The sequence below is a fragment of the Eptesicus fuscus genome, chromosome 11 (genome assembly GCF_027574615.1).
Source record: "Eptesicus fuscus isolate TK198812 chromosome 11, DD_ASM_mEF_20220401, whole genome shotgun sequence".
Classification (NCBI taxonomy): Eukaryota; Metazoa; Chordata; class Mammalia; order Chiroptera; family Vespertilionidae; genus Eptesicus; species Eptesicus fuscus.
In genome coordinates this window covers 40518133-40533429 of record NC_072483.1, presented here as the reverse complement: position 1 = coordinate 40533429, position 15297 = coordinate 40518133, and the positions used below count along the sequence as shown (strand labels likewise).

The following is a 15297-nucleotide window of genomic DNA, read 5'->3' as shown; positions in this document are numbered from 1 at the left end:
AGTCTTATTTTAATCACCTAGTTTGTGTAATTTTTTATAGCAGCCATAGAAACTAATATACTCAATAAGTTCTTTTTTTTTCTGAACCTGATTAAAAAAAACCAATTGATATAAAATCATAAAACACAATTTGAACAGATGTAATAGAATAATTTCTACCAAACCCCAAATACAAGTTTAAATCTTCAGATTTTGTAAGGCTAGTAAAAGTTATAGCCAATGTTAATTTGCTCTTTTTTACAGATTTTAAAGTATCTGAAGCCATAAATTCAGTAAATACATCATTAAATTATTTAGACAAGATTCTAATTTTGTATAGTCCCATTTGTTATTTACTACTGAATTTTGAATTTATACTCCTTCTGTGATCTTTTGCATCTGTTCTTTTTTAATAAGAAGAACAATAAAATAATAAAAATAGATTTCCATAAAGTGTTGGGGAATACAAGAACCTAGTTAAACAATGTTACATCTTATGTTCTCATTTTTATGATCTTACATTTTTTGGATATACACTTCTTTGTGAAGCTGATGAAAGCTTTTTTCAGTCCAAAAAAATCTACATACAAATTTTTTACACAGAAAATATATGTGCTGTATCAGAGGGATCACAGGCCCCTTGAAAACCATCTATAGTTCTAATGGTTCAAAAACTCCCAGATTAAGAAAAACTACATACAGGCCATTGTAAAGAAAGTTTATAGATGTAGCATGGTTTTTATTGTCATGTATAGTATAGATAAACTGTCATTGTTTTTTCTTGAGACCTTAAAATTATTTTGCCTACTCCCTATGTTTGCATGCAACTCTGAACATACTAACAGCCAATGAAGTGTACTCTTCAAATGGGTGAATTGTGTACCATGTGACTTTTATCTCAATTAAGTTGTTAATATTTTTTTTAAAAATCACTTTGCCCAAAACAAGATTTACAATGATAATAATAATGCTGCTTGCTCTGAAAATACATATAATGTAAGGGGAATATTAGTAATATATTCTAAATGTCACTAAATAAATTATTTTTAGAATATGAGGTTTTAAAGCATTATATTCACGTGTGTGAACTTATTACCCCTTTTAAGCAAACTTCTCCAAAGGAAATTTTACAGTGAAAACATAGAAGAAGGGGGAGTCAATACAGAGAAATCTAAGTCACAGTAAATTGTCATGATACAGGAACCCCAAAAGTTATGTGTACCTAGTGGCCAAAAATGTTCCCAATGAACTTGAATAAATACCTCATCTGTCATTAGGGTTGCAATTGATCTGCCAATCTCATGGTACTGTTGACCCTTTCCCAGGGGTCCCAGCAGAATGAACAAAAATCTGTAATTAAGAAAATAAAACAAATGTTTCATAGTAGAAATATAAAAATTATTTCAGTAGTACAGAATCACTCATCTCAAAGGAATTACTGAATATAGGAATTTACATATAAAATACTTCTGTATTTTTTCACAGTTCATTTTTATGTTGAAATATTTTATAATTCTTGTCTCTTATACTTAAGATTCTTAAGCATTGGGAATCTGTGGTTATTTTTATTTCAGTGTTCCCCCCATTTCATTACTGATAGAGCCTACACAGTTGTTAGTGAGAATTTTGGGGATTCTATCATTCTTAAGGTGACAAAAGTAAAATCTGATTAAAATGTTATGAATTGGCCTGGCAGGCATGGCTCAGTGGTTGAGAATCAACCTATGAACCAGGAGTTCATGGTCCGATACCCAGTCAGGGTACATGCCCAGGTTGCAGGCTTAATCCCCAGTGTGGGGAGTGCAGGAGGCAGCTGATCAATGATTCTCTCTCATCACTGATGTTTTTATCTCTTTCTCCCTCTCTCCTATCCTCTCTGAAATCAATAAACACATATTTTTAAAAATTCTGAATTGTAAAAAAAAATTCACTAATAAGTAAATTGTAGAACTAGATAGAAGGGGGAAAGGTAATACAGTTGTATAAACAAATAAAGAACCTATGGTCAAAAAAACAATAGGTGCATGTAAAATGTACATCAAATAGAAAAAAAACTTATTGTCAGGAACCAAAGACCAGTTAGGCAGAAAAAGTCAGGCATTAAAGATATTAATTTCAATGTTGGAGGAATAAAAATACCAGTTGAACTGTGATATTCCATATAAATAGGCAAACTCATGATCACAACTGGAATTTTTTAAAGAAATCAATACATGCTCTAACTTTGCAGGACTGGTCAACGCTACAGGGAAAAGGTCAGTGCTTCAGGGAAATTGTGAAAAATTTTAAATGCCCTGTATTCTGCAATATAACTCTACAGTATTCATTTGTTAAATAATTTATGCTCTTAAGTATGAATATCTAATGGCTTTGTAAGGTATATGAAAATAGGTACTATAATTCTACCCTTCATTTACTTATAAACGTTAGCAATTATACATGTTTTTACATGAGGCTTATGTTACACAGTCCTATATGATCTGACATTAAGTTTTTGTTTCAGTTGAAACCGAGGCCAAGTCAATATCTACCATACAGAAATGTCCACTATACATTTAAAACAGAAATACATTTAATGTGGTGGCAAAAGCTTTATCAACTATAATGCTTTTAAGAAATTTCTTAACCTATGTACATGTTGCTATTTTTCAAGTTTCCATTTCATGGGCTATTTATAAATTCCTAAAAGATTATTTTCTGACATTTTTACTGTGTTGCTGGTATAGTCATGGTGTCCTAAGAAAGGATAATTAGGACCCTCGATGGCTTTCTTTATTCTATTTGTCTAACTACTCTTTTACTTTTCACCTTTCCTAACTAGTCAAGTCTTTTTAAACTCTCCCTTTATAGCTCTACCATGCCCCTAATTTTTCCTCCATTGTTCTCTACACATATTTTGCTATGTCAGTATGAAATGAGGTCACCTAAATCTTGACAGTTTTCAAAGTGAGGGTACATAACCCCATTATGTCTTTACTCCTGGGACTTTTTCTTTTCTTTCATTTGAAAGACAGGAACTCTCATGGTCATAAACAGCCATCATTTACTCCGAGTTCATCAGACACTATCTTAAATGGTGGAACAAGAATGCATGGCTTGGAAAACTAATAAAGAATGTTCAACTACTAAAATAATACCTCTGCAGTTAGTAAGTTTGACATCTTAAATCTAAATCCCAAATTCCTAGAAATTCTGAACAGGTTACAGAACAGCTATGTAGAAAAATTGGCTTTAATTATACAGTCATATGCCACTTTAATATCCTCAGTTCATCTTCCCCCTTTTTAAATAAAAGTAGGTATGTACAAAAGTCTCAGTAGACCTCCAAAAGGTTGAACTTCTTTCTGTAACCTGAATGGTAACCAGGTTCCTTCCTTAAACCAGATTCAGGCACAGGTACTCAAACGCTGAATCCCATTCCAGCTAGTTGAGCTCTTCCAAAATGAGGCCTCTCCTGACTAAAGTGTTTCATATTTGGGGATGTTTTATCCATAATCAAAACAAAGAGTGAGCCCTAACTGGTTTGGCTCAGTGGATAGAGCGTCGGCCTGCGACTCAAGGGTCCCAGGTTCAATTCTGGTTAAGGGCATGTACCTTGGTTGCGGGCACATACCCAGTAGGGAGTGTGTAGGAGGCAGTTAATCGATATTTCTTTCTCATTGATGTTTCTAACTCTCTATCCCTCTCCCTTCCTTTCTGTAAAAAAACCAATAAAATATATTAAAAAAAAAAAAAAACACAGAGTGATGTAATCTAATGTAAAGGCCAACGGTTCATAGAGGAAACGTTCTACAAACCCAGATGCCACAGCACCTGTACCTTACGTCATCTTAACCTGGCCGAGGCATTCAATGTTTGGAAGAGGAGGCATACTTCAGCATCTGAAACAGAGCATTACACGATCGGCCCCAGTCATTTGAAGGATGGGGCCCAGAGAGATATGTTTTGCTATGAAAATAGGATCCCAGTGAAAGGCTGTCTTTATATAGAAATTACATTTGATGGAGGAAAAAGGGAAGAAAACAAAGTCCCTGGGTGAATTGCTAGGAACCTAATGTGCTAAAGTCAACTATTTCTTTTTTTTTTTCATATTTTTGCCTGTTGGATAGTCTTATATCCATAAAATATAGATATATTATAAACAATTATAATTTAGTTTATACTATCCCTAAATTGTTAGTTTTATGCATAGTTCAAAGAGAAACAAGTTCAGATAATCATATTAAATTTGTGCTTTTGATTTGGATTCAGCCACAGCACCATGATGCTTCTACCAATGATTCCTCAGACTCTATATATGGGAAGTACACTGTGCCTAAGATTAAAACATACAGTACAGGGCACGGAGAAAATGGCGACGGAATAGAGTCGGGTTTGGAGTCTGTTCCTGGGGCGGAGAGTCGGAGCAGCAGAGGCTCGCAGAGGGAGTGTATGTGGGCAAGCCAAGGGACAGCTAAACTCCAGGAGAAGGCGGGGGAGTGCTGGGCAGTGTTCCTCTGACCGCGCAGCACCCACAGGGGCTGGGTCCCCTCCTGGAGCTGCGGGCTCGCCGGGCGCCTCGCCATCTTGCAAGGAAAGAAGGATTTTCGTGGAAACCTGACTTTCCGCGACAACTGCAAACACTGAGCTGCTGGGAGCACCAGACCACCGGTCCCCTATCAGCGCAAACATTCGGATTCAAAGAAACTCTTCACTGCACCACGGAAAGAGAGAGAAATCTATATAACCAGACATCCGGAGAAGAGAGACCATGGGGAGACAAAGAAACAGCCCCCACAGGAAAGAGAAACAGGCATCACCAGAAAAGGAAGTAAACGATTTAGAGGCAAACAACCTATCAGAGAAAGAATTCAGAGAAATGATCATAGGGTGGCTGAAAAGGATGGAAGACAAATTCGACAATATGAGTAAGAACCAAGAAGAAATGAAGAAGAACCAAGAAGAAATGAAAAATGACATTGCTGCTGTAAAGAACTCAATAGAAAGCATCAAGAGTAGACTAGATGAAGCAGAGGACCGCATAAGTGAGCTAGAAGACAAGATGGAAAAAAATACCCAATTACAACAGCTTCTAGAAACAAAAATTAGAAAGATTGAGGAGAGCGTAAGGGAACTTCGGGACAATACAAAACAAAACAACATCAGGATAATAGGGGTGCCAGAAGGAAAGGAAACTGAGCAAGGAATAGAAAACCTGTTTGAAGAAATAATAACAGAAAACTTCCCTGATATAGGGAAGAAAAAACCCACACAAATCCAAGAAGCTCACAGAGTTCCAAGCAAAATGAACCCCAAAAGACCGACGCCAAGGCACATTATAGTTAAGTTGGCAAACACCAACGACAAAGTAAGAATCTTACAAGCGGCCAGAGAGAGACAGACAGTTACATACAAAGGAACCCCCATCAGACTAGCAACTGATTTCTCAACAGAAACTCATCAGGCCAGAAGGGAATGGAATGAAATATACCAAGTCATGCAAAGGAAGGGTCTAAATCCAAGAATACTGTACCCAGCAAGGCTATCAATCAAAATTGAAGGTGAAATCAGGAGCTTCACAGACAAAAAAGGACTAAGGGAGTTTATCACCACCAAACCAGCAATGAAAGAAATGCTAAAGGGTCTGCTGTAAAAAAAAAAAAAAAAAAAAAGAAAGAAATAGGAAGCAAAGAAGGTACACAGGGGTATAGAATAAAAATGGCGTCAAATAAGTACCTATCAATAATAACTTTAAATGTAAATGGATTGAATGCCCCAATCAAAAGACACAGGGTAACAGACTGGATAAGAAAACAAAACCCAGATATCTGCTGTCTACAGGAAACCCACCTCAAAAAAAAGGATGCATACAGACTGAGAGTAAAGGGATGGAAAAAGGTTTTCCAGGCAAATGGAAATGAAAAAAAAAGCTGGGGTTGCAATACTTATATCTGACAAATTAGATCTCAAAGTGAAGGACATAACAAGAGATAATGAAGGCCACTTCATAATACTAAAGGGAGAAATCCAACAAGAAGAAATAACTCTGGTAAACATATATGCACCCAATACAGGAGCACCAAGATACATTAAAAAACTCCTGGAAGATATCAAAGGAGAGATTGACAGTAATACAATCATAGTAGGAGACTTCAATACCCCACTATCACCATTGGACAAATCCTCTAAACAAAACATCAGCAAAGAAACATCAAACCTAAATGACTCACTAGAACAGATGGAATTAATCGACATCTTCAGAACATTTCACCCCAAAGCCACAGAATATACATTCTTCTCAAGTGCACATGGGTCATTTTCAAAGATAGACTATATGTTAGGACATAGGCAAAGTCTCTACAAATTCAAGAAGATAGAAATCATATCAAGTATCTTCTCAGATCACAGTGGCATAAAACTGGAAATCAACTACAATAAAAACAACCCAAAGAAATCAAATACTTGGAGACTAAACAGCATGTTATTAAACCATGACTGGGTTACCAAAGACATCAAGGAAGAAATAAAAAACATCATGGCAACAAACGACAATGAAAACACAACAATCCAAAATCTATGGGACACAATGAAAGCAGTCCTGAGAGGGAAGTTCATAGCTCTACAAGCCTACTTCAAAAAACAAGAAACAATGGTAATAAATTACCTAACCCAACAACTCAAAGAGTTAGAGAGAGAGCAACAAGATAAGCCCAGTGTAAGCAGAAGGAAAGAAATAATAAAGATCAGAGCGGAGATAAACGACATAGAGACCAAAGAAACAATACAAAAGATCAACAAAACCAAGAGCTGGTTCTTTGAAAGGATAAACAAGATTGATGGACCTCTAGCCAGGCTCACCAAGAAGCAAAGAGAGAGGACCCAAATAAACAAAATCAGAAATGAAAGAGGTGAAATAACAACAGATCCCGCTGAGATACAAAGGATTGTTACAAAATACTACAAACAACTCTATTCCAACAAACTGGACAACCTAGAGGAAATCGACATATTCCTAGAAAAATACAACCTTCCAAAACTTAATCAGGAAGATTCTAAACAGCTCAACATGCCAGTAACTATGGAAGAAATTGAAGCAGTCATCAAAAAGCTTCCGGCAAACAAAAGCCCGGGGCCAGATGGCTTCACAGGAGAGTTTTATCAAACTTTCAAGGAAGAACTAAAACCTATCCTCCTCAGACTATTCCAAAAAATTCAAGATGAAGGAACACTTCCAGGCTCCTTCTATGAAGCCAGCATCACCCTAATACCAAAACCAGATAAAGACAACTCAATGAAAGAGAATTACAGGCCAATATCCCTCATGAACATTGATGCCAAAATCCTCAACAAAATTCTAGCAAATCGGCTCCAGCAGTACATCAGAAAGATAATACACCATGACCAAGTAGGATTTATTCCAGGAATGCAAGGATGGTACAATATCCGCAAATCAATAAACGTGATACATCACATAAACAAATTGAGAGATAAAAATCACATAGTCATATCAATAGATGCAGAAAAAGCATTTGACAAAATCCAACACCCTTTCTTGATAAAAACTCTCAACAAGGTGGGAATAGAAGGCTCGTACCTCAACATAATAAAAGCTATTTATGATAAACCCACAGCAAACATCATACTCAATGGGCAAAAACTAAAACCATTTCCCCTAAGAACAGGAACAAGACAGGGATGCCCACTCTCACCACTCCTGTTTGACATAGTACTGGAAGTATTAGCTATCGCAATTAGGCAAGAAGAAGAAATAAGAGGCATCCAAATTGGAAAAGAAGAAGTGAAGCTGTCCTTATTTGCAGATGACATGATATTGTACATAAAAAACCCAAAAGATTCCATCAAAAAACTAATAGACTTAATAAATGAATTCGGCAATGTAGCGGGATACAAAATTAACGCCAAGAAATCTATGGCTTTTCTATACACCAATAATGAACTTACAGAAAGAGAGACTAAAAAAGCAATCCCATTTACCATCGCACCAAAAAAATTAAGATACCTAGGAATAAACTTAACTAAGGAGGTAAAAGACCTATACGCAGAAAACTACAGGACACTGAAAAAAGAGATAGAGGAAGACGTAAACAGATGGAAGAACATACCATGTTCCTGGATTGGTAGAATCAACATCATTAAAATGTCCATACTACCCAAAGCAATCTACAGATTCAATGCACTCCCCATCAAAATACCAACAGCATATTTCACAGACCTAGAAAGAACTCTCCAAAAATTCATCTGGAATAAAAAAAGACCCCGACTAGCCTCAGCAATCCTCAGAAAGAAGAATAAAGTAGGTGGGATCTCAATACCAGATTTCAAGCTGTATTACAAAGCCACTGTTCTCAAAACAGCCTGGTACTGGCACAAGAACAGACATATTGATCAATGGAACAGAATAGAGAACCCAGATATCGACCCAAACCACTATGCTCAATTAATATTTGACAAAGGAGGCATGAACATACAATGGAGTCAAGACAGTCTCTTCAATAAATGGTGTTGGGTAAACTGGACAGATACATGCAAAAAAATGAAACTAGATCACCAACTTACACCATACACAAAAATAAACTCAAAATGGATACAGGACTTAAACATAAGACGGGAAACCATAAAAATACTAGAGGACTCCACAGGCAACAAAATCTCAGACATATGCCAAAAGAACTTCTTCACTGACACTGCCCCTAGGGCAATGGAAGCCAAAAAGAAAATTAACAAATGGGACTACATCAAAATAAAAAGCTTTTTTACAGCAAAAGAAACCATCAACAAAACAACAAGAAAGCCCACCGCATGGGAAAACATATTTGCAAATGCTATCACTGATAAAGGTTTAATCTCCAACATCTACAGGCAGCTTATGCAACTTAATAAGAGGAAGATAAATGATCCAATAAAAAAATGGGCAACAGACCTAAACAGAATATTTTCAAAAGAAGACAGAAGGAAGGCCAAGAGACACATGAAAACATGTTCAAAGTCACTTATTATCCGAGAGATGCAAATCAAAACAACAATGAGGTACCATCTCACACCTGTCAGAATGGCTATCATCAACAAATCAACAAACAACAAGTGTTGGCGAGGATGCGGAGAAAAAGGAACCCTCGTGCACTGCTGGTGGGAATGCAGACTGGTGCAGCCACTGTGGAGAACAGTATGGAGTTTCCTCAAAAAACTGAAAATGGAACTCCCATTTGACCCAGTAATCCCACTCCTGGGAATATATCCGAAGAAACTAGAAACACCAATCAGAAAGGATATATGCACCACTATGTTCATAGCAGCACAATTTACAATAGCTAAGATTTGGAAACAGCCTAGGTGCCCATCAGCAGATGACTGGATCGGAAAACTGTGGTACATCTACACAATGGAATACTATGCTGCCATAAAAAAGAAGGAATTCTCATCATTTGCAGCAACCTGGATGGAATTGGAGAACATTATGCTAAGTGAAATAAGCCAGTCAATGAAAGAAAAATACCACATGATCTCACTCATTTAGGGATAGTAAAGAACATTATAAAGTGGTGAACAAAAAGATAGATACAGAGTCAGTAAAGCATCAAACAGACTTTCAAAGTACAGGGGGAAAGTTTGGAAAGGTGGGGGAGTTATGAAATCAAACGAAGGACTTGTATGCATGCATATAAGCATAAACAATGGACGCAAAACTCTGGGGGGGGAGGGCATGTGTGGGTGTGGGGTGGGGGGTAATAGTAAGATATGTACACATATAATACCTCAATAAAAATATTTAAAAAAAAAAGAAAAGAAAAGAAAAAAAAAAAAATAAAACATACAGTACATTAAATACAGCAGGGGCTATCCTAATGATGCCACTTACATGTACTTTGAAAGCATTAACCAAGCTTGAAAACTGATTTTTTTTTTTTTTTAGTTTGACCACACTCGTATACAGGATTCTCGGTAGCCCAATGTCAAATGCAATCTTAGAGAAAAGCTTAACACTTGATCACTTTTTATCAAGGATTCATATAGTGGTGTAGATCAGGGTATTTAGAGAAGAAGAACATGCCTAAAAGAAAACATAAAAGTTTGAGAGGAAAGAGGAAAGAACAGAATAATTTTTTTAAATATTTTTTATTGATTTCAGGGAGAGGAAGAGAGAGAGAGAAACATCAATGATGAGAGACAATCATTGATCGGCTGTCTCCTGCACACCCCCTACTGGGGATCAAGCCTGCAACCCAGGCATGTGGCCTTGACCAGAATTGAACCTGGGACCCTTCAGTCTGCAGGCCAATGTTCTATCCACGGAGCCAAACCAGCTAAGGCAAGAACAGAATAATTTTCAAAGAACTTTTCCCCCTTCTCCACAAGCAAGACCAAACAACAGTTTTGTGGATTCGTTTGTAGAAAAAAACTCTCAGAGTAAATTATATTTACTCCTTGTTTTTTACCCCACAAAAAAAAAAAATGGTTTAAGAAAAATGCAAAAGATGCTGTTATACTTTTTACCTGGTTGGGATCGGGACTTCAGCCAGTCCTTGAAGCAGTACTGCTGGAGACAGCCTGACAAACGCAACCACAGTTCGATCCAGAAACTCCAGCTCCCCAACGAGGATGTTTGAGGCCTCAGCCCCTGGAGGGATCTTTTTCATAAAATGTAGATCAACCTGCAAGCATCACAGAGCAAAATAAGATAAGTCAAAATGGGAAACATTCACTAAATTACATGCTAGCACAGTGCCTCACATATTGTAATTCATCAATAAATACTGTATCATTTGAATAAATATAGCTTATATATGTATATAGTTTAAACACATTTTTAAATAGTTAAAGGTCTTTTGCCCTTTAGAAATAACTTTTTTCTTTACTTGTGTATTTTTCTAACTTGTCATCAATAAGCTGAATATTCTAGGTTCTCTATTTAATATCTTTAAGAGAAACTTCTTCAGTATCAGCAATCTTGAAATATTCAGGGAGAAAGGAACATGTGCTCAATTAAATTAATATGCTTGAGTCATGATTTAATTCACATTTTCCAATAGATTTAAATATTTTAGATTGCATCATCTAAACTTTGTGCATAATACATTTTAATTAATACTCAAAATATGCCTATTTCAAAAGAAATTTAAACATGTTTCTCCTTACAGTGTTAATTATGACTTTAGTCTTCACCTTTATTCTATATCCTTCACATTCTATACTTAGCCTGATCATTCTTCAATTTTAATTTCTCATTAGAGAATTTAGATATAGCAGAGTAAAAAAAAAAAACACAAAAAAACAAAAAACAAGAATATAAATATTAACATTTGGGGTGGCTGAAGAGCCATAGTTGAACTTCTGATATGAGATGTCTGTGATTGAAATGAATGCACACAACACAAAAGTGATCATTAACAAGAAGAAATGCTTAAAGGGTGAAGTCTGAAAAATGATTGTAACTGTCCTTAAGAGTAAATGTTCATTTTTATGCGCAGGGCCTCAATGCAAACCAAGCAGTGGTTTTAAAGTCAATTTTGCAAGGCCTATTTCTTGTTTCTAATTCATTTGAGTTGCTTTTTATGGAAATCACTTTATAGGGAGAATAAGATTTTTGTCTGCTCTAGTAATTGGTTTTATGCTCTGTGTCAATTAAATGGAGGCCAAAGATCAAAGTGGGAATAGCCAAGAGAGAGAAAAGAGTTCTGGCAAATATAAGTGAGGCAGAGATTTTTTTTAAGGGGCCAGGCAGTTCTTTTGCAAGTTTAATGATATGAGAATAGCTTTTCCAAGAAGTTTAAAATGAAAAATATTAGAATTTTTAGGAGTATCTTAGAATGCCCATAGCCAGACTTTAGTGACTACATTACATTACATATGTTGCTTTCTGAAATCAAGACCTCAGCATAGCTATTTAGAAAGTTTATAACTACTTAATTTATCGATAAAACCAAGATGACACAAAACATAAAACTCATTATATAGAGTATATACTTTATCCTAAGGATTAAATATAAAAATAATCTGTAGTACTCCACTAACAATATCAATTAGAACCAATGTTCTACTTTAAAGAAAAAATAATTTAATAAAGCAAAAGTATATATATATATATATATATATATATATATATATATATATGACTAAGCAACTGAACAACGGTCGACCAGTCGCTATGACACGCATTGACCACCAGGGGGCAGATGCTCAATGCAGGAGCTTCCTCCTGGTGGTCAGTGCACTCCCACAGCCAACCTCCCATGGCTGGTCAACCTCCTGCGGTCCCTCCCCCATGGCTGGTGGCCAACCTCCCTCAGTCCCTCCCCCCAGGCTGCCAGCTTCGATCAGGGCCAATTGGGGCTGGCCAGGGGGAAGGACCACAGGAGATTGGCCAGCCATGGGAGGTTGTCTGTGGGAGCACACTGACCACCCAGCCGGCCTGGGGGAGGGACCCCACCCATGCACAAATTCACCAGGCCTCTAGTAAAATTATAAGAAATATTAAAAATTCCAAAGTTTTAACCTATAAATATATTTCCAAATATACATTTGTAAACTCATAAACCATATACATTGGGATATTATATGGTAAGTATTTTCTTTTACAGAAGCTGACCTTTTAATTTATAGGCAGAAAAGTATTTATTTACCTTATTATTAGAAAGTTGAATTTCATGGAAAATATTATCATATTTTTGTATTTCTTTGTCTATCTATGAGATTGCATACATTGAAAATGCTTTCAGTTACTAATGCTTTATAATTTCACTATAAAGCATAAATTCTAAGGGAATAAAAGATTACTTATACACTATTAGCCCAAAGTCTTTCAGAGCCTAAAAGAGTAAACAATTAAGTTCCCCCTCCCAATGGAAATAACAATTATACATGTTAATACACTAGAACAAAATTTAAAATAAAAAACAGCTTTTTAAGAAATTATATAATTGGTAAACAGTATGGGCCATATTGATAATACCTGTCATAACTTTAATGAAAAGTCTAAATTCCAACTGAAAAACTTTCTATAAACTCATTTGTTGTTTGAAAAATGCCATAGTCTTAACTATTGAAGTCTGTGCCTCAAGCAGGTGGCAATTATACAAATAACTGCTTGAAGATGCAATTTAATTAAATCAAGAAGTATATACTAGTAGTATGCTAAAATAGTTTAATTATATAAAAGAAAATATATGGTCCTTACACATGATTTTATTTTTGCATTACATAATACTTAATATATTATTAGTTGATACCTGTAATTTAGAAAAAGCATTAAATATACAGACTTTTATTTCAGGATTAACAAATTTATCTCTTGATTTCAAACATAATAAGTTATAGTTAAATAATATATATCTGTAGTAGCCATTATATTATACTCATTACATTATATTATTATTTATTTAAATGTTTGTATTGATTTTAGAGAGAGATAAACATCAATGTGACAGAGAAACATCCATTAGTTCCCTCCCACACACCCCCCAGCCTGGGATGGAACCCATACCGGCCAGGGCCATTATTTATACTTTTTTAAATTTTATTTTCAAAAATTTCTTTTAATCTTTATTGTTGAAAGTATTTCATATGTCCCCATTTTTTCCCCATTGACCCCTTATAGCCCCATCCCCACTCCCCATTATATTATTATGGAAGTAGTTATATATTTGAGAGGGTATTAGATTTATATTCTCTAATGATGTTATTATATTGCAATTATATTATTCTTGGGGGCATCCCTATATTTTTGTATATTATTTTGTGTTAATATATAATTCATTAAAAAACCTTATTTGGCAATATAACTAACTACCTTCTAATAAATATAACAAAAGGTCACATTTAAGGATCACAATTTAACTCGTAATAAAATTACAACTGCCTAAAAGACCTCTGAGAAAGGAACTAGATTGAATATGTCTCTAAGACAATCCTCAAGTTGACTAAAAACACTTGGAATGAACATTTAAAAATCCTGGATTTTCAGTTCTTCTGAATAGGACCTTGAAGAAATCAAGGATTTCTTCTTTTATGAATCAGGATTTACACCCTGTTTTTAGGTTCCCCAGACCTTTTTGCTAAGAAGAGAAAGATGCTTCATTCTGGGCATTTGGTGCATAAGCAGTAGGTGAGAAACAGTTATATTTCTAGGGAACAAGGGTAGACAGATCATGGCGGAACTGGAAGTTTGGTCAAGCTACACACTGATAGGTGAAGGAAATACAGATGGGACTTTAGGGGAAAGTTTAAGTCTTAAGCCCATTACATGAAGTACAATAAAAGTAATAGGGAGTCTCTGGGGGGAAATGGCACTGTGACACTAACCAACCAGAGATCTTAAGCAGCTCTCTTAATCTCTCTGGGATATAGCTTTCTCACCTTCTAAATGAGGAGATTTCTGAGTTTTCCTAGAGTTCAAGGATATAATCATCTAACTCTTTATACTATGTTTCACATACTAAAGATAGATGCAGAAGAAAGTTCTTTCTCTAGAAAATAATGTGAATGTTTCTTTGAGTCATCTACATATATAAAAGCCTAAGTCACCAGCCAAACGTTTGACCATCTGACTGGTAGCTATGATGCGCACTGACCACCAGGGGACAGACGTTCAACACAGGAGCTGCTGAGCTTTGGTGACTTGGCAGCTGCAGTTCTCAGGTGATGCACCCAGATCCAGAGAGATGGGAGTCCGATTCCGGGGTGCGTCACCCAAGAACCGCCCTCTCACAATCCAGGACCCCTCAGGGGATGTTGGAGAGCTGGTTTTGGCCTAATCCCCACAGGCCAGGCTGAAGCACCCCACCGGTGCACAAATCCGGGCACCAGGCCTCTAGTCCATTGGCTTCCCACTTCAGGTCTGGCTCCCCAGCAGGCCTCTAGCCCATTGCAGAAGTCCTGGGTCTGGCCCATACAGAAACTTTTTGACTCGATTAGCTAAATGATGAGATGTGCAGGACCTACTAGCTGCAGCCCCACATCTGGTGCCTGCGCCGGCCCATCCACTTAATATCGATTTCCAGTGGAGGCAGCAAATTTTCCCACTACCACTCTTGGCTGGGAAAACAGCCGTGGCTTCCCTCCTTCTGGGCGGACAGTAGCGACAGCGGGCAACCTCCAGGGAGGGAAGGAGGTGAAGGAGCAGCTCAGGTGGGAAGAAGGAGGTTCCCACCACCACAGGACTCCACCTGGGTGGAAGGGCCTGGGCAGGAGCCTGACATTGAGCAGAGTCCTGCCCTAGACGGACTAGATTCCAGGCTAAGTAAATCCTGTTTGCTAAATAATTGCATTTTGCAGCTAAATGCCCACAAGTTGTCTGTTACCACCAAACTTAGGGTAAAGTGAGAT

General features: G+C 36.6%; 1 protein-coding gene across 2 annotated transcripts in view; it reads right to left on the bottom strand.

The window, feature by feature from the left end:
• SLC4A10 (solute carrier family 4 member 10) overlaps window positions 1-15297 on the bottom strand; it is a 186366-nt gene that overhangs the window by 84851 nt on the left and 86218 nt on the right. For both annotated transcript variants that reach the window (XM_028141093.2, XM_028141099.2), the window contains 2 exons: window positions 10471-10628; window positions 1242-1329 (listed from right to left, as the gene is read on the bottom strand). In XM_028141093.2, the coding sequence (XP_027996894.1) occupies window positions 1242-1329; window positions 10471-10628 (246 nt within the window). The remainder of the gene's footprint in view (window positions 1-1241; window positions 1330-10470; window positions 10629-15297) is intronic.